The sequence below is a fragment of the Atractosteus spatula genome, chromosome 8, assembly GCF_055471065.1.
Source record: "Atractosteus spatula isolate fAtrSpa1 chromosome 8, fAtrSpa1.hap1, whole genome shotgun sequence".
Classification (NCBI taxonomy): domain Eukaryota; kingdom Metazoa; phylum Chordata; class Actinopteri; order Semionotiformes; family Lepisosteidae; genus Atractosteus; species Atractosteus spatula.
The window spans coordinates 53033693-53054934 of NC_142713.1; the positions used below are offsets into that span (position 1 = coordinate 53033693).

The 21242-nt window shown below is 37.8% G+C and overlaps 1 protein-coding gene across 5 annotated transcripts in view; it reads right to left on the minus strand.

The window, feature by feature from the left end:
- The window catches only part of cacna2d1 (calcium voltage-gated channel auxiliary subunit alpha2delta 1), a 244803-nt gene that overhangs the window by 193994 nt on the left and 29567 nt on the right, over positions 1-21242 (minus strand). For all 5 annotated transcript variants that reach the window (XM_088923201.1, XM_088923200.1, XM_088923199.1 and 2 more), the window contains exons 2-3: positions 8808-8889; positions 405-521 (exon numbers count right to left, since the gene is read on the minus strand). In XM_088923201.1, the coding sequence (XP_088779327.1) occupies positions 405-521; positions 8808-8889 (199 nt within the window). The remainder of the gene's footprint in view (positions 1-404; positions 522-8807; positions 8890-21242) is intronic.

Consider the following 21242-nt stretch of genomic DNA (forward strand, 5'->3'; position numbering starts at 1 on the left):
ATCAAAATGATTCAGGAATCATGCAAGGATGACCTTATGTCCCATTGACGTGGAAAGCAAAAAAAAAGTTGCTACAAAAGAAAGCCAAAAGGCTAGGTGGAATCTCCATCTCCCTATCCCAATAAAAGCACTTTTCTGATCAGAACACAACATCAATGTAAATCTACATACAGGTAATAGCCTTCCCATACATTGTCTCTCCTTGCACTGAAGTGAGATATCTACTCTTGAAATGGTTACATTAAGAGGGTCTTTAACCAGTTCTACTTGAAGCTTACAGCCAGCACTACCTCCTGTACACTTACTGGGGAGAATCCTGTAATTTAAATCCTACAGATACAGTATAAATGCCCACAAAAGAAGCAAACTTACCAAAATTATATAAGATAATCAAATGCACTCACCTCCAGTGCCCTTGATCTGTTGAGGAGAAGCTTCTCTATATTTCTGGCTGCACTTTCCACGAGCTGACTGGCGTTATTTGTTTCCACACTGTAGAGCTTTCTTTTATCTGTAAAGATCTAGAGAGAAAACAGTGACGCCAGTTTTATAATCCAAAAGTTTCACAAGTTTACTATTACCGGTGATTTGCATGTTTATAAAAAGACATTACATTTCTAGAATTCTGTATACATACCACACTATATTTTTTTTCTGTCCAAGTATAAACACATAGTAACACAATAATGTGTCCTTTCCAGCTGACAACCTTATGGGAATCAAGGTCATTTCCTCATTTACTGGACATTTATTTTATCACTGTAATTACAGAAGAGTGTGTACTGTAACTAATCCAGACCTTTTTCTTTGAAGAAAAAAAATGAAGTTTTTACTTTTAATTTATATATCTTCATATTTTAAAGTATTCTCTAATTTCATTGTTTCATGGTGAAGAAAACAACGAATCTAAACTCAAAAACAAGGGACTGAAGATTAATCTTGTAGTCAGGACATGCCTTAAATTGCTACTCTAAAAGCCCCTCGGTAAAGTCTCTCAGAACTCTTATCTTACAATTTACATACCAGGAGACTGGACACAATTACTTATCTTTAGCAAACAATATCTAATTCTGTTGCAGGATCCACCAGTGGTGTGTGTAACTCCAGAATGACCAGGTTTTTTCAGTTTTACTGTATATACCGTATTTGCTCATGTCTGTGTAGAAGTCACCAGTAAAGTCTCCATCAAAATTAAGGTACATTTGGAATCTATCAGGCCTTTAGTGTTACAGAGATCTGATTAACACTTTAGATTAGGAGTTACATAGAATAACTTAATAACTTAACTTGATAATAATCAGACTCTATTATCGATTAATTAGATGTTGATAAAAACTTTAATCCCGACCATATCCTGAGCCAATACCCCTAATCCTAGCAATGTTTTAATAGATTATTTATAGATAGTTGTCATGGAGACCTGAACTCAGACTTACGGTATGTCTGTTACCCATGGTGTTGGATCACTTAAATTCCAATTCTTGACTAAACGTACAGTGCCTATCATTTTATTTGATATAAAAAAGATACAAAAGGTAAATTCTTGTTACAGGATTAGCCTCGGGAAGGTACTCAAGCAGTTTCTTGTTTCAAAAACAAAATGTTTTATTGCCCCTCTATTTAGTGGACAGGGAAAACCATTCTGTGACAAGAAACCTTTTTCACTCCCCAGAGTGTGACTTTAATCTGGGAACATCATGTAAATGCAGGAATACTGCACGTGTCTCAGGTGTACACAGTGGATTGTGAAGAGATTGTCAAATCACAATGGAACACCTTAAGAAAGAGGATTAGCTGCAATTCCTAGGGTGTACAGATATATGTGAGAATTAAAAGAAGTGAAACTTGAGTGAGTGCTTTACTGTGCCATAATAGAATTAATTCTAAAAGAAAATTAACATAATTCACAAGAGATGGGAACTAATGACTACTGTACTGTATGTACCATAAAGTTTCAGACGAGGGGTGGATATAACAGAAATACCATTTTGATTTCTTGCTATTTTTATAATTTAGATCAGGGACATTTCATGTTCAACATGACATAAAGCATTTGTTAGGTTATACTGAAAGACAGGAATAATTTAATCAAAATAAATGTAATTCAATAATTCCTCCCACCCCATTTTAAGATTCAGTACCCATTAAGAAGTACCCGGTGCGGTCATTACACTACATGGTTTTAATAATGCAGTGTTGATCTGTAAATACATAAATAGAATGTAGCCTAAATTTCAAAATCTGCCCAAATAAAACAGGTGATAGGTGCAAAGACTGAGTGACCGACAGGAAGGGTGAATAAGTATGGAGTTCAGTTTAAATAGTACAAAATAAAAGTCATCTATTAAAAGTAAAAAGTAAAAAATCAAATCTTGAGTTAAAAATGTAAGAATTTGCCCAGTCTGTCTTTTCTTCAACTTAATAATGCATATAAACAAAGGCACTACATACATTAAAAGCTAAGTACCCTTACGTAAAGTACCCTTAACCCTAAGTACCCTAAATTAAATACCCTTTTTAGAATCAACAGAGGCAGAGGTGATTCATTTGCAACCAGCTGTGGTTTGGGCTTATAGAAAAAGCTGTTTGCAACCCTACAGTATGTTGCTACAGATCTAAACACTATAAACACAAAAATACATATTTTTTACATTTTGAGAAAAATTGAAAGATGTCATGCAGTTCATCACATCATCAGAATCAGCACAAGTTACTGATTTATAAATATATTCAAGGTTATTTATAAAACCTCCCTTCCATTTTATCAGAGTGGAAAAGGCTTTTACTGTCTCCTTGCACTTTTCTTCCATTCATAAATGGAATGGTCAAAAAGACGTTTGTAAGGAGATCAAATTGTAATCTTATACTTCCTCTCTGTTGAACAGAAATATTTCACCTGCACCATGCCTCCCTCCTCCTCATCTTCACCCTTGCTACAGCCTCCCTGGTTCATTCCTCACATGTGGTGGGAATTTTATCAGCCTTGACCTTACAGTCGGAGCCAATCCCAGCAAGCAACTGGGCACAAGGTGGGATACACCTTGGACGTGACGTTAGTCCATCGCAGGGAGGACAGAGACACACAGACACAAACACAATCGCACACACTCACACCAGGGGCAGTTTTCCCAGAAGCAATTAACCTACCAGTATGTCTTTGGACTAAGGGAGGAAACTGGAACACCCAGAGATTACAGGGGAACATACAAACTTCACGTAGATAGGGATCCAGGTCTTGAATTGAACCCAGGGCCCCAGCACTGCAAGAAAGCAATACTAACCACTGCACCAATGTGTTAATTGTCTTGTCTCGTTAATCAGAATTTGACTGAAGCACTGAAACGGGATTAGGTGGGAGGATAGTTATATTAAAGTGATTGAAAGCAATTCCATTAAAATGCCTCTTTTTCCTTATTTGCATACAGTGAAAGTAATTCATAAAATTGATGATAGTAAATGGCTTTTACCAGTATGGAAAATTCCACAACCTCAACTGCTGGCTAACAATGTAGGATTGTCAGCGTGAAAGATTGTCATCTTCACATGATTAAATGTGTCGGTGTCTGACATGCTATTTTTTATCATTGCTTATTTAGTGTACATATATGTTATGTCAGCAAAATACGGTATTGAAATCTGGGAGTAATTGTTTTCTCTGATGGCAACGCAGGTACAAATCAGCTCGACAGAGACAGTTAGCTAAGGCTGTCATCAGAAGAAAGGGGATTTGTCAAATCCTTCAGCTCTTCCCTTTCTACCAGAATGTCCAATCCAGTGGCCTTGTATGGTGGCCAGGGACACAGTGCAGTAGAGACGCTGTGTTTTGATGTTAAATCGAGGTGCTGACAAGTTGGAATTAAATATCTTGTCAAAGACGCAGAGGTGTGAACCCCAGTGTCCTGGCTAAATTCCATTCTGGGCTGGTTGAGTTTCGCCTGCCTAAAGTTTTGTTCCATGTGGCTTTTGGAAGCAATGAAAGCAATAAAAGTAATTAAGAGCTTAATATCAATCCTACATAATATGTATTGATATTTTACAAAAATCATATTTTATAATACATAGCTAAATCCAATAGTGGAATTTGACCCCCCGGGATTTTTCTTCTGTGAGGTCAAACACTATTTGTTTTAGTTTAAAAAACAAATCCAGCTATTTAATGCGGAAATCAGTAAGAATAACAGTGCTTAATTCCTAGTTTTGAAGGTGCTGTTTGCCCATACAGTCTACTAACCTGGAGTGTATAAACAAATACAAACCTTTTACTAGGTGGTAGATGTCAATTTAAACAAGAAAGAAACAAGTCTAAAATTTGTAACAGGAAGAAAAAAATAATAGAAAACTTAAAATGCTTATTTTATCTTATTTTATTTAGATATTTAGTTAAATATACATTGAAAAACGTGTCCCTTGTTTGCTCTTTTTTATTGTAAAAGTTAGTGTGTATAAAACTTTCTTGCACTCCGTTATTTAAAATAACATAAATTACAGACATAGACATAAATCAAAGGGTGATTTAAGCTAACCATTAGCACAAATTACCAATAGCAATAGTCTTTCCTTCCCTGTTTAATACTAGTTACTTTGATGGAGTGTTTTTTCTGAATAAAGCTCTACTATCACTTTCTTTGTCAAGAACTTCCAGCTGTGGCCACACTTGGCATTTTTTGATTGACTTGAGACATCCAAGGTCGAGTAATCCAATGTCAGGGAAGAATACTTTGTAGGGATACTGTACTGTAGGAGATACAGTTAAGCCAAGCTCCTACCTACTACGGTCATTAAAGGTTCCATGGCACTATTGAAAGAGTAAGGCTATTAAATGAGGGGTCCTGGCTCTTGACTTGGACAATCTTGCCTACTTAAAGTTCCACCTTAATTCAATTAACTGTGCATGATCTGCTGTGCAGTGTGTAGTGTTGGAACATACAGGCTCACTCATGTCAGTCAAGACAGCACCGCACTTCTGTGGTGGTTTAAGTGGGTTCCCTACTTTGTGTAATGTGCTTTGGGGTTAAAAGAGTTATACAGATACAATGAATTATTATCCTCAGCGCAGTTGTGGTGGCAGTGGAGATGAGGCATAAGTAATTTAATATGTAAGGTGTCTGAGAAGGTTAAGACAGGCAGCAAATGTTTTCCAACATTCCTCATCACTGACACCTCTACTGAATCGCACTGCCCTGCAGCATAATGGAGATCTGCATTATCAGTGCTAACGAGAGGCTGATTTCCATCACTCGTTACCTTTCCAAAACAAGACCCCGTAGGTGTTCAGTTGAACATCATGCTGTGTTAGTGAAGCTTTGTAAAACGTCGGTCGTCTTCAATTATGACATAGCCCAAGACTTTTACTAAAACAACATGTGTGCAATTGGAAATGCAGGAGAAAACTGCATCAGTAAAGGTGACAAATTGTTTTACTTGCATTCAATTGCACAGCAAGGACTATAAACAGGTACTTCCATCAGCCTATAAGCCATTTCATGTTTTTTGACCTAAAGAAGCTGGTGAAACCATGTCATTATGTTGTCAGAGATCAGTTTTTAAATACACTTTCATTTTCTCACTGATGAGTAAGATAATTTTTTTCAGAAAGCAGTTTGTTAACGGGTTGTTGAAAGTGTTTAGTACTGCAAAACGTGCAGGTGGTGGCCCCTATATGTCTCAGTGGGCTACCCACAGTTCCCTTTATGCTCATGACCACTGCCGAATGTTCCTTAAACATGCTTTTAGGTAGAGCCTGGGGCTTTTCTAAACCGTTTTTCAGTCCTCTAAACCTAGAGGTCGATATACTCTGTAGCCTCTCCTAAAGTCACTAATTAAATAATCATCATGTTGGGGTCTCATAATCAACTAGTCATTTAATTACTTAAATTTACGTGCATAAGCATGTAGAGTAACAGCGATGTACTGTACAGTATATGGCTATTAACACTTAATCATGCATCAGCTCTATTCAATAGTGAAGTGGTGCAGAAGGTGGGGTAGTTAGAGGGTTAACTTGAACTTATTGATGACTCGTGAGAGAAAGAATGAAGGAGTACTGTGACATACAGTAGGCAGGGCAAAAGCAAGAGTTCTTGGATATCAAAACTTTAGTCAGGGAATGGAGGTCACTGGAAAATCACCAGCTGGGTGCTTCATCCCATTATCTACCGTGAATAAGGTATTAGTAGAATTTAAGACAAACGAGTAATTTATATAAGCCATATAAGCCTTATACTGTATACTGTATACTGTAGCTGTCATGCTGAACTTTCAAATTTGGAGGTAATTTGCCGGAGAGTACACCCTCCAAATGAAGCTCCTGGAGTGAAAACCAGTTGAGCTGCCAACAACTGTCGGCAGTAAATAAAACCGAAGATTTTACATATTTCTCTGTCCTGAGAGTCATTTTTACCACAACAGCAGAATCACAAAAATGCAGCAATACATTAAGATAATCAGCAGGAAGATGTATATACTGTAATGTCTTGACCGTATAATTATGATTTGTGTGAAGAGATGAAAGAAAATCACAAAATGCACCCAAACACGTTCCACAGCCTTTTCCTTGTGTGTGGTGTTATAGTATCTGTCCAACTTGGATTTATATTCATCATCCACAACCAAACTGAAAAGCTGTTTTGGGTTGCATATCCTAAATACACTAAGATGTTTATAAACATTTTATATGAAAGGCATTTTCTATTTGATTAGGGCAAAAAAGTTTTAATATAAAATTTGTTTATTGTGTGGTCTGTTCTGTACATCTGCTGTGCCAATACTGCATATACAGGGTACCTTATTACCTTTATTAATTGGCCTTAGTTGTATTATATAGCATGTGTTAAAGACCCTAAATTTATGGAAGTCAGAGGGACTGTAATTCAGTTACAATCACTGAGAGCTGAGTTTCTCAACCTTGTACAACTTTCGGCTATGTTCTGACTTCACATTTCCACAAAGTCTGGGTATAAATTAATGTACCTGGAATGGTATTCTGCAGCAGAATATAAAGTGGCCCATCATATTGTAAATTATTCAAGATGCAGTTTTGTGGGCAGGGTGCCACCTTTCTGTGTGATTGCACATCTCAGATGTTCTTTTTCGGACCACGTTTCCCAAAGTTTTTTAATGTTGCCCGCTTTCAAGAAATTATTTTCCACATGCGCACAAGAGCTACTAGAGTACATGGACATTACACGTCAAAAGTACAGAACTTAGTAACAAGCCTTGAAGAATGCCATTGTATGCTTAGATCTTGTAACTGGTATTATCTAATACAAATCCAGTCAAATTTTTAAATCCACTTTATGGGCATTTACTGTATAAATTTCACAATGCCCTGTGACAAGAAGGACTAATTTACAGAGTGCAGATCAATAGAATTTGCTTTCAGTTAACTGATACTTGGTTTTCATCATAATGATATAACAAACAAAACATGCAAAATATTGTGATCTGTGATCAGTTGGTAACTAAATAGACAAAGTCAGACATTTACATCGGTTCTTTAAATTTGTTTTGCTGAGCGATCAGTGGTAAACACTCCTTTCTCAGATGACTTGCTGTTGGAATAGACCTGTCATTTATTGCATTTGTTGAGAAATCTTGGGTTGGTTGGATTTTCCAAAGGAATACTAGTACAGACCAATGCCTCTGTTGAATTGTAAATTACAGGATGTTTCTCACTAGTGACAATCTCAGCCTTTCCTTTTGTTTGCTATTGTGATTTTAAATGTTGGTGGATTGCTATCTTTTATATGTGGTTCAATGAAAAATTGCAGTTTCTGCAAAATTTGTCGGGATAGGGCACAATATCTTTGAACTCGTCTTTGTCATTATACAGATTTGCACTACTAATTATATTTGTTCTCCAGTGTGTAAGTAATCACAGCTTATGTGCTGGTTACCCAGTGATGGCTGAGATCTATAGAGAGATACACTAAAAAAATATAACGATTAAACTATATCCTAGGAGCCCTGAAGATCACATGGTCAAGAATAACTCCACGCCATACTTATGGGGAGTGCAGTCTATGCACAATAACAACAAAAAAAGACTCGTTGAGTTGTTAGTAGTTATTTGAACCCAGTCTTTCATGTAGCTGCTTCCTGAAAGATGTCTGGATACCAGCTACTAACAGAAGGCTTGGGTGCTTGCTCCACAGTCCCACAACGTTTACAAAAAAGTGCTTTTTTTTTCTCAGATAAAAAGGTACGGTATTTTGTTTACTTAGTATCATAATTTGTATTATGTTGATTCTTTAAAGTTCGTTGGCTTGTGTAAAACAAATGCAAGTTGCCTTGGATAAAGGAGTCAGCAAGATATGTTGATCTCATTTTCTTAGATCGATAGCTCTTTGTACTGTTCACTACCAGAGCATTTAACTTTATGATACATCATCTGTTCTGAGGCCAGCCATGGGGTATTATTTACTGATGTACAAATACACAAAACATAGGGAAAAAAACATAAAATGCTAAATAACCAATTATTTAGTAGCCAAAGGGTTTCTTTATGAAAACATTTAATACTAAAGCTTTTTTGAAGCCAAAGTAACTATTTTTTTCAAATCTTCAGTCATCTTTTCATGCTGAAGGATATTCATATTCTAGCATTTTAGCCTTCAGGCGAAGACGTGCTACAGTATATTCTACTATGAACAAAGGATGGGTTTGCACTGGTTTCACATCTGAAGGCCTATAAAACGAGTGGAAAGGGAACAAATGACAAATCTTTGAAGTTGTGTTCCCCTGACGGATTCCATTAGGAGTTTCAGTTGAAGGCTCCTAATGGACTTTATTGAAGTGTTTTAACTCACCTGGATAAGGTGCTTTACACCACTTGCGGTTTCAGCTAAGGTAACAAGCTCCTCCTGCATCTTGTCCACCCAGGCTTTGATCCTGTAAATAAAGGAGAGATTGTCCAGTCAGGTGAACAGCAGGGATATCGAAAGATCACAAGCACGAACGAAACGTGACATTTCATCCTTCGTGTTGTCTTGATGCCCATGGATCTTGCTTTGGCTAACAGCCTCCTTCAGATCAAAGTGTTTTCGTGCTAAAAGGTCAGCATTGACATTCATGAGCACTATACTGCTTTTTTTTATTTGTTTATACCCTTTTCTTCTTCTAATGGATGTGCTACATCAAAGAGAGGCCAAACAACGTGTTTTTTGGGGGGAGTTTCTCTCAAAAGTGTTTCTTTGCTTTTTCTTTTGGTGAACATGCAACTGCAAAAAGTTTTAAAGGAAAGTGGCAAGAGCGATAGTAAGGAGAAAATGAATAGAACGAATTACTGCCACCAAATGAGCTTTAGGTTGGTTCCAAATGTTTTCTGGTATAATTTAATTTAGAAATTCCATGTTAATTTTCAAAGGAAATTGTTTAAAGATTTAAAAGCAATAAGAAACGGCCTTGTCGATACTGTATTTTTTTTTCAATATTTAAATCCAGTTTGATAAAATCAAAATCACAAATCAGGATATGGATGCTTTCACTTACAGACTTATTTTTTTTTAAATCAATTTAACATTGTCCACTTTGGTTTATCATAGGTTGCCATACGGCTCAAGTACGTTTTGAAATAACTGTCAATTAATTAATAACCGTGATACGTTTTTGAATATTGTAAGTGATAGACTTCACTTCAGACTTCACTGAATCAGACTTCAGTGACATGGCATTCCATATCAGCACTCTTACAAATCCTTCAAAACATGGAAGCTCTTAATTGAAATTCAGGAGGGTTAATGCCAAAGAATCAATTACATCCTGCTTTTCTAAATCAAAATCATTATAATCAGACATTCTGACATTTGTTATATACTTGTTTGTTATAAAAAAAGAAACGCAACATTTTTCTGAAATGAGAATACTATCATTATAGCTTACGTGCTTTCATAAAAAGTTGTCAATTTGTTTTAAGCCCTCTGACCAGCAACACAACTTCTGCAGTGAGGCATTGCAACTTGCCAATCACATGAAAGCTCGTTAGGTGCACTTTTACCCAACGAGGTCCAGGTGGAACAATGCCTGATCAGGTCACCTTTAAAAAGGCCTTAATTCAAAGCTTAGGTCACCGCAAGAAAAAGGACACACTTAGTCAGTTTTCTGTGAATTCCATAATGCCTTGAATGTCACCTGAAGCAAGGGAGAGGGCCATTGGCATGCTGCAGGCAGGCATGTCATGTGCCAGCGTTGCCAGACACTATAGAGTAAGCTGCTCCACTGTGTCCCGACTGCAGAGAATGTTTCAGCAGACTGGCAGGACAGATGACCCTCAAGTCGCCCTCAAGTGACCACACCAGAGTAGGACCGACACATCAGACTGGTCCATCTGAGAGATCATTTCAGATCTGCCACTCGTACTGCTGCTGAAACTGCCGGCAGACACAATGCCTGCATCAGTGACAGGACAGTGAGGCTCCATGCTGCTGGCCTTAGAGCAAGGCGACCTGTCAGAGGCCCTCTGCTCACACCTCCTAGACGTCACACCCGACTGGCTCGGGGCAGACAGAGGCTGCAATGGACTCATCAGCAGTGGCATCAGGTCCTCTTCACAAATTAGTTACTCTTCAGCCTGTTCCATGCAGACTGGAGGGCCTGAGTGTGGAGGAGGAGGTGTTGCGTCCAGATACAGGTATCTCCCCTTGGTTATCTCCTCTCTCTGAATGGGGGGCTAACCTCCTCATCCTATGGCCAGGTGGCTGCCCCCTCATCAAGCAAGTTAAAACTTATTATACTTACATTACTCAGAGATTTACAAAGCATCTGATTCCTGGATGATGTTTACTGCAAAGTTATATGCAGTATTTGTGTGAGGTCATTTAATTTAACATAAGACAAGATGATGTATTTGCATATTTATTATATTTTTCTTGAATTCTATCAGCTCAGTGGAGGCCAGAGAAAAAAAGAAGGATTTAGAACAGGACAGTTTTAGCTCTGTGAAAACGCATGCTTCTAACCCCCTACTGAGACTTACAGTACAGTTTAAGCAGCACAGAGAAATATCTAAGGTTACTGTTCCTAGCATCTGGGTAAGTGGGACTTTCAGTTTATTTTTGGAAGTCATCCCAAAAGGGTTCTATTTATATAAAAAACAGTCTGTGATACTCACCAGGAGTAAGCAAAATTAGAAAATGGGATGAGAAAAAAACAGGTTCCATCTTTCCCGTTTGCACAGCTTATACAGTACAACACAATCTTCTATGTTTCATTCCTGTGAAATATATTACTGCTTCTCTTCTGCATCCTAAAAATGTTGTTTCCGATCCTCTTTTGTCCACACACACACAACAGAACTAATTCAATCATTATAATTTCTAATTAAAATCACTATAATTACTTAACCCTTTACTATCTTGCATACCGTATATCTCTCTCTGAACACAAATGTTGTCCAGTTACTCAACCTGATGTTGCCAACTCTGTCGCCTCTGGGGCTTGAGGAGCTCAGGTGGAAATAGCGGAATGCGCTAACTTAAAAGAACTGTCACTTAACTCCAGAGATACACAGCTTTAAGTGAAGAAGACACGATTAATTATTAATGTCTACCTCTGTTTATTATTGGGAGAGCTTTTGCTCGTGTGCTGGCCCGGAGTGGGATAGCAGCTGGAAAACATGGAAGGAGCAGCCAGCTTCCTCTGGAAGAAGATCTGGGGCTTTTTTCCAGTGCAAATAGTTCAACAGTGAAGCACAAACCAGAAGATACAGTAGGCAGTTTCTTTAGGCAAAGGGCTATGTTGAGTATGGAACAGGGTACCCAGCCTGGTGTCACGGATGTCGGAAGGGACGAACCGTAGAGAGGCAGGAGAGCAGAAAAAGACCCATACTGTATGCGTAGTGGCGGTACGGGGTATTAGCCCGGGCTCAACAGTTCAGGAGTCGTATAGAAACCAATGCCCTCAGGCAGCGGACATAGGGCGGCCTGGATGCTAGGCGGGTCTCAGGACATCCGAGCGTCAATGCTGAGCGAAGGTGAATGAGAGACCCGGAAATATATAGCCCCAGAGAGAGAGACACCGGAAGGACAGCAATGCATAGGAAACTAGGAACAGGACAGATTAGGAGCGCCCTCTGGCTTCAGCGGTCGTGACACCTGGTTGTCAAAGCCCATACTCTAGCTTCTTTCAAGGACCGGCGGGATGATATTCTCAGATCAATTAGCTAATAGTTACAAAATGAGTTAGATTGGCTGAAAGGCTTCCTCCTCTCTTGTAATCTTTCCCCTGTTCTTACGAGGAAATAGTAAAAACTTACAATAATGTGAGAACAAGGCAGTAACATATACTGGATCGGTTCTTTTGTATCAGTGATTACTTATCCATTATATACTGTAAGTAATGCTTGTAGATGTCAACTGTATCAAATGCCTATCTTCAAATGCAGTTTGTCAAGCAATGGTATATTTAACCTATTAAAATGAAATTATTTCAATGTTTTCGGAAAATCGATTGTATACCTTTATTTGCATTAACTACTACTCATCCTACTTAACCTACTTTTTTCAAGTGTTGCATCTCTGACATAAGGGGGGAGGGTGGAAACAAGCTATTTCGTTTTGACAGTGTTAATAACATTTTGGAGAAAATTACCATTGAATATGTTCTTTTGTGTTCCAAAATGATTTCAGCCCATTTGAAGTGAAATAACTGGTGTAAGAAAATGAAAGGCTCAGCTGATTTAAGTGTGCTCCTGAATTAAATCAGCAATATAATATTAATGGACTATTTCCAGAGATGCCGAGCTTCATTACTGAATGCCTGAGGCGTTCAGAGCATGTGAGCCACCCTCACATCCCACCTCCCCAATTTTCTGGCTTGTTACCTGCTCTGAATGAGTGAATACTAACCAGAAGTGACCGATGCCTTTGCTTTAGAAAGGTAATGGCACTTTTTACTATTCAGAGGCATGCGAGTTAGAAGAATTGCTTTAATGGAGGTCTCTAACTCCTGACCTCCAGAGACAGACTATCTCCTGTGTTTTGTTATACCTGAGCTTTTATTTACCAGATTAAATTATTTGATTAAATATACCAATTTTCCCAGGTCTCAACCATGCGGTGACTTAAAAGAGATAGCGCACAATGATAAATGTATCAATATATCAAAAATATCATTATACAGTACAGTTCTAGAACACAGGGTGTCTGCGGCTTTAAAAACACACCATTGCAATTAACTGAATTTCTTATCGCAATAAAGATAGTGTTAGAAACAACTAATATTATGGACAATATGGGACCAGTACGTAAATGTGAATGTATCAGTTCCAACAGGGAAGAGCACATGATAAAGCAACAAGCAGAGAAATTGTTGGGCCAAAGGTAAAACACAGAGGTTTTACTTCTGGATTGTTTTTTCTAGGAATTCGGCATAATAGGGAGGCATGGTGGTGCAGTGATTAGCATTGCCGCTTCACAGTGCTGGGATTCAATTCCTTGCGTGTTTGTATGTTCTCCTTCATTGCCATGGGTTTCCTCTGGGTGCTCACAATCCTCTGTCCCTCACAATCCAGAAACATACTGGTACTGTAGGTTAACTGGCTTCTGGGAAAATTGTCTCTGGTATGAGTGTGTGTGTGTGTGCCCTTGGACTAGCATCACCCATGACCCTGAATTGGATAAAGCAGTAAGAAAAGGATGGCTCAGCTCAATTTTGATCTACTTTAAATGTCACACAGTATTCTCTCTTATTACGCAATATTCTCTTTTAATTTGATCATTCTCTCATCCTCAAATTTCTTTAACATAAAAAAATGAAATATTATTAAACAGGTAGACGCGGACTTGAACAGGTGGACTAATGTCCCCCAGTTCTTGTCAAGCATTGCTGTGTTGCTGGGAGCGGAGAGAGCCCTGGTTGAGAAATCCCACGCTCAGCCAATCATATGTCACCTCTTTGGGAATCCAGGTCACAGTCAGCTGGTTACATGATCCCGGCTCGGACCTGCGTTCATAGCGCTGTGCCTTTACCAGATGAGTCACTGTCACAGGCACTCATTCAATTTTTAATATTTTGTCTATTAAATATACATATAGCAAATATACTGTTTATAAATATAGCAAATATACAGTAACAGGTGTTTCTACCGCAAAACTTAAACAAGATTTACTTTATTTGTTTTGTATCATATTTTATAAAATGTTAGATTACAGTGGTTTTAATTTAATTAATGGAACTGCCTAACTGATAGCTTATTATAGCCTATGAACTACTGTAATATTAATTAAGAAACTGCATTAGCTCAAAATCTAAAGGCAGGAAAAAATTCCCAGAAGAACAGGAGGAAGAAAAATTGGAGTCGGATGTACTGTATGGCAGGGCTTCTGGACATATTAAGATTCCTTTTCGCAGTGTTTTAAATAAACAGGAAACTAAATTATAATAACATTCCTTGGTGTTGCTGTGAAAAATGTATTTTGAACTCATTAATAATTCAAATATTATCATTTTTACATAACAGGCAGCTGAAAACATAAGAACATTACTTCTGCTAAGGTTTTGAACACTGAAAACTGGTCTGCAGTCAACAGGCCTTTTTCTCGAAAGGATTAATACTTGTGAAGTGTGAGTATGCAGCTACTAGACTTATTCTGCATTTAGAAGTTGCTCTCAAGGGACCAGTATCTGCTGTTAACCTATAATAGAAGGAGTGGCATGCACTGGATTGTAAGAGTACCTCCAAGGTACTGGGAAAGTGTTTTGAATGCATGCACAGAGTACCAAATATGGCTGACAGAGCCAAGGTGAAGCAAAAAGCATCAATAATTAGCAGCTTGATGTCACCAGCTTGATGCACAGTGTGAAGCCTTCAGATGCTGGGAAATAAAATGGTTAAAGTGGCTAATACGAAACTCAACAAGTATTAAGTGGTGATTTTAATCAAGCACCTTTTGTTCCATACAGTACATGCTAGTGACAGATACCTCATTCCCAATGGAACTCTGGAACCATTAAACACTGCAAAACCATCACTTTATTACTTTATGCTCCTCAATAACAACAACAAAGGACATTTCTAAATCAATCACTTACACAAAAGGACCACGCCTGGTGTGAGCCATTAAATTATATACGTGTCCTCATTCCATTTGGCCCCTTAGGTTGTACACAAGTCTCACACATGTCACAGCGCTGCCAGCAGATCTTGTTATTTCTATTATGACATCACTGTCCCCCTCAGGAACTCTGCCTCAGTTTAAGGCTTGATTGAGGGAATCACTCACCATTTTCCTGAGATGAGTTCATACACGTTTCACATCCCTAGAGGATTTTGAAGGGCCTTGAGTGGGACAGGTCAGCCCCCAGTAGCACACATTAAGCACTCCCTCAGTTAGCATAAAGACGTAAAGCTACACGTGAGCCAGATCATTCTGAGCTGCAGTGTAAACAACACATATAACCCAAATAAACTCAATTCCTATCATTACTGCTTTACATACAGTATAACAGTAAATGCAGTGTAAACATAGCTATAGAGGAGAAATGTGGAGTAGAGTTTAAAGCTCTGGACTTATGACTGAATGGCTATGGGTTTAAACCATCACAGGGTGAGTACTGGGTATAAAAGGAATAACTACAGTTATTTCCACCAGGAAAGTTTCTAACCTTTTCTACACTGCAGTAATATTACATGAAGCTCTCGTTATGTTTCATATTGTAATTCAAGAATATTATATTTCCATCAACAAATATAATGTCTGTTTTGCTATTTAGTGTTGTGCGCAGAACAAAAACTTCACAAGCCTCTAGTAAAATGAAAAATATTCTTCAAAAAAAGCATTGCTCAAGAAACCACTCCATTTCTGCTATCTAGCAAATACTGTATATTCATATGAAAGATTAAGCAGCATTATCAGTGAATGCTCTTTATTTTTAAGCTTCTGCCTTAAAAAGACTGGTATGTATTCTGGTAGGTTGTATTTTTAACTTCAGTATAAATCTTGTTTTGACACTAGCTAAGACTAAGTGGAAATTCTCTCTATGGGCACCAAGCAGTGAAAACAATGTGTGAAAATAAGGCTAGGATATGATTATACTGCAAAATCTATCTTAACAGGAACTAAAGTTTATCCCATGAGAAAGTGTGAAACTGAATTTCAGAATTAAATTATATAAAAATTCTGACATACTTTTAAGTTGAAATGACTCTTGCATGCTTCCCAAGAGTCTACTTGTCCTAAGAATACACTTGCCCTGTATTTTTTAGGTAGAATGCTGTATGTAAGATATCCATACTATATCACCCTTTAAAATGATCATTAAGAAAATGACTAGAAATATTGGAAATTCAAATTAAAATTCATATTATTTAATATTTAAGTGTTTGTACTGTAGAGTGGATGTTCAGTAAGTAAACACACATCCTACCAGTTTTGTGCCAGTGTTCAGTAGTACAGTACCAATAGAGTAGCCACCAGTATGGTGCTTAGTTTTAAGGCTAACAGAAAATTTTTCATTTTCTGTTGATAAATTTGATAAATATTTACAAGGGATGTTGCAAATTCTTAGCATCCTGAGAATCTTCAAAAAGCGTTCTCTTACTTTTCAACAACTAATACAAAATCATTAAGACGTGTTTTTGGAGATCCATGACTGTATTTTTCTTGGTATATTACCAAAAAGATCAGTAAGTATTTCACACCCCTTTCAACTGTGTTTTGCATAAGTCATGCAATGTGGTCCCCTGAAAGTAGTTAAATGAATATTACATGAAGTGAGACCTGAAATTCTTTGTGAAGCATATGCTCATTCATTACCATGCAATTCAGACCTACTGATGTGCCTCCCAAAATGCCAACAGAATGAAAACTTATGAGCTTCTGCTAAAAGGCAGGTTTATTATTATGTGTTACACCTTATATTCTGAAATTCTGCAAACCCTGCATGAACCTTTCATAATATCAGCTGCTATTCCATGGTTATATAATCAAATTATGTAGGGTAGCTTTGAAATTTTCATCAAGACAATTAATATGCACAACAGCAAAACACAGAAACTATCATTTACTGTAATTCAAATTGAAAAGGCATGCTTTGGACATATATTGTTTCTGAAATTATATTTTTTTCTTAAATAATTCATCTAGATTTATGTGCCATTTAAAAGAAAGTTGCAATAGTATTGACACAATACTTAATTAATATATGGGATTGAATTATTGTAATAATTTGATCTATAATGTATTTTTCTTAAACAGGTTTAAAAAACTGGACAGCACTTATATATGAGACAGTATTATTCTTTTCTATCACATACAGTATACAGTATGATCAGGTGCAATACAAAGGTAAAATATTTAAGGTTTAAATGTACTTCATGTGAACAGAACCCTGTTCAGCCATGTACAGTACAACACATATATACTGTAGTTTATGTTGATTTACCCTTGATTTATCTAAAGAGAAAAAAGACACGCACCTTTCAACATGTACTGTTATTAACTGGCAATCTAATACAAAATAACCACACATTTTGCTCAACAGTGGTGGTAAAATCCAAGCCTCACTATTTCCATAATTATATTTTAAGAAACAGTTCCATAAAGCTGTCACAATTAATAAATGCAGCAGTTATTTGAAAAAAGCTGTCAACTTTTATGGCAGCCCCATTTCACAAAAAATTCAAATTTCATGTCTTTATTAAAGTCTGATCTTAGGTCTAAATTAAACAACCTGCAACCAGACTTTGGAAAAAGAATATGGCTTCTGAGACAGTGTGAGATCTGGAATCTAATTAACCCGTGGAAGTGAAAAGACAGAAGAAATGGAGACAACGTGATGTGTAAAATACATTTTCTTCAGATTATGCAGTGCCTGTTGATTTTACAAACAAGCTTATCCTACCACAAAGCAGCAATTTGGCTTGTGGGGAATGAAGCTTTTCCATATAATCTGACCCATAACATGATTCTTCTATATACAGTATATAGGTCTACTTAATTAGGCACCCAGTGACTGTAGCATCGTACACAGACATTAATTACATGACAATTGTTGAAATTCTAACAGAAATCAAATACTTTTTTAAAAAAGTAAATGATTTTAAAATGGACTATTAGCTATTTTCCTTTCACTTTTTACACTTCTATATCTGGTGGTTTTGCTTTCTTCCAAAACATAGGACTGGCAGAACTGACTTACAAACTGGTGCCACAAAATATACAGTGGTGTGAAAAAGTGTTTGCCCCCTTCCTGATTTATTTTTTTGCATGTTTGTCACACTGAAATGTTTCAGATCATCAAACAAATTGAAATATTAGACAAAGATAACACAAGTAAACACAAAATGCAGTTTTTAAATGAAGGTTTTATTATTAAGGGAAAAACAAAATCCAAACCTACATGGCCCTGTGTGAAAAAGTGATTGCCCCCTAAACCTAATAACTGGTTGGGCCACCCTTAGCAGCAACAACTGCAATCAAGCGTTTGCGATAACTGGCAATGAGTCTTTTTACAGCGCTGTGGAGGAATTTTGGCCCACTCATCTTTACAGAATTGTTGTAATTCAGCCACATTGGAGGGTTTTCGAGCCTTAACCGCTTTTTTAAGGTCATGCCACAACATCTCAATTGGATTCAGGTCAGGACTTTGACTAGGCCACTCCAAAGTCTTCATTTTGTTTTTCTTAAGCCATTCAGAGGTGGACTTGCTGGTGTGTTTTGGATCATTGTCCTGCTGCAGAACCCAAGTGCGCTTCAGCTTGAGGTCACGAACAGATGGCCGGACATTCTCCTTCAGGATTTTTTGGTAGACAGCAGAATTCATGGTTCCATTTACCACAGCAAGTCTTCCAGGTCCTGAAGCAGCGAAACAGCCCCAGACCATCACACTACCACCACCATATTTTACTGTTGGTATGATGTTCCTTTTCTGAAATGCTGTGTTACTTTTACGCCAGATGTAATGGGACACACACCTTCCAAAAAGTTCAACTTTTGTCTCGTCAGTCAACAGAGTATTTTCCCAAAAGTCTTGGGGATCATCAAGATGTTTTCTGGCAAAACTGAGACGAGCCTTTATGTTCTTTTTACTCAGCAGTGGTTTTCGTCTTGGAACTCTGCCATGCAGGCCATTTTTGCCCAGTCTCTTTCTTATGGTGGAGTCATGAACACTGACCTTAACTGAGGCAAGTGAAGCCTGCAGTTCTTTGGATGTTGTTGTCGGGTTTTTTGTGACCTCTTGGATGAGTCGTCGCTGCGCTCTTGGGGTAATTTTGGTCGGCCGGCCACTCCTGGGAAGGTTCACCACTGTTCCATATTTTCGCCATTTGTGGATAATGGCTCTCACTGTGGTTCGCTGGAGTCCCAAAGCTTTAGAAATGGCTTTATAACCTTTTCCAGACTGATAAATCTCAATTACTCTGTTTCTCATTTGTTCCTGAATTTCTTTGGATCGCAGCATGATGTCTAGCTTTTGAGGATCTTTTGGTCTACTTCACTTTGTCAGGCAGGTCCTGTTTAAGTGATTTCTTGATTGAGAACAGGTGTGGCAGTAATCAGGCCTGGGTGTGGCTAGAGAAATTGAACTCAGCTTTCCAAAGATGTGATAAACCACAGTTGATTTATGTTTTAACAGGGGGGGGGCAATCACTTTTTCATACAGGGCCATGTAGGTTTTGGATTTTTTTTTTCCCTTAATAATAAAAACCTTTATTTAAAAACTGCATTTTGTGTTTACTTGTGTAATCTTTGTCTAATATTTCAATTTGTTTGATGATCTGAAACATTTCAGTGTGACAAACATGCAAAAAAATAAGAAATCAGGAAGGGGGCAAACACTTTTTCACACCACTGTACCTTCTTTTTAACTCAACAGAATGGGACGTCATTGGAAACAGATTTGCAAGGTCCCCATCTGATATGTTAAAATTCCAGGAGATTTCAGATACATTATATGGATTGCGCTGGATTTTGTTTTGCCAAGATCAATTCCTACATCACAGACTGCTACTATAGGAATACTTGCATGGCTATCTGGAAAGAAGGATGTTGGTATCAGAGCTTTATCTTGGTTCTTCAGCCTAATCAAGATTGAGAGTTACTTTTACTCTATTGTACAGTAGATAGGCTGTAGTTTAGGAATAAGGACTGCTTTTTCAGTGTTCTGAGTACACCAGTCCAGTCAGATTGAAATGCACTGTCATTGTGCATGGAAGCTTTTTATTTAGCACGTGACTTCATTCTGGCCTCAAAAAGTCTAAAATTTTAGAAATTTAGAAGCCTTGGACAAAGTTTACAGTGGTGTGAAAAAGTGTTTGCTCCCTTCCTGATTTCTTATTTTTTTGCATGTTTGTCACACTGAAATGTTTCAGATCATCAAACAAATTGAAATATTAGACAAAGATAACACAAGTAAACACAAAATGCAGTTTTTAAATAAAGGTTTTTATTATTAAGGGAAAAAAAAAATCCAAACCTACATGGCCCTGTATGAAAAAGTGATTGCCCCCCCCCTGTTAAAACATAAATCAACTGTGGTTTATCACATCTTTGGAAAGCTGAGTTCAATTTCTCTAGCCACACCCAGGCCTGATTACTGCCACACCTGTTCTCAATCAAGAAATCACTTAAACAGGACCTGCCTGACAAAGTGAAGTAGACCAAAAGATCCTCAAAAGCTAGACATCATGCTGCGATCCAAAGAAATTCAGGAACAAATGAGAAACAGAGTAATTGAGATTCATCAGTCTGGAAAAGGTTATAAAGCCATTTCTAAAGCTTTGGGACTCCAGCGAACCACAGTGAGAGCCATTATCCACAAATGGCGAAAACATGGAACAGTGGTGAACCTTCCCAGGAGTGGCCGGCCGACCAAAATTACCCCAAGAGCGCAGCGACGACTCATCCAAGAGGTCACAAAAAACCCGACAACAACATCCAAAGAACTGCAGGCTTCACTTGCCTCAGTTAAGGTCAGTGTTCATGACTCCACCATAAGAAAGAGACTGGGCAAAAATGGCCTGCATGGCAGAGTTCCAAGACTAAAACCACTGCTGAGCAAAAAGAACATAAAGGCTCGTCTCAGTTTTGCCAGAAAACATCTTGATGATCCCCAAGACTTTTGGGAAAATACTCTGTTGACTGACGAGACAAAAGTTGAACTTTTTGGAAGGTGTGTGTCCCATTACATCTGGCGTAAAAGTAACACAGCATTTCAGAAAAGGAACATCATACCAACAGTAAAATATGGTGGTGGTAGTGTGATGGTCTGGGGCTGTTTCGCTGCTTCAGGACCTGGAAGACTTGCTG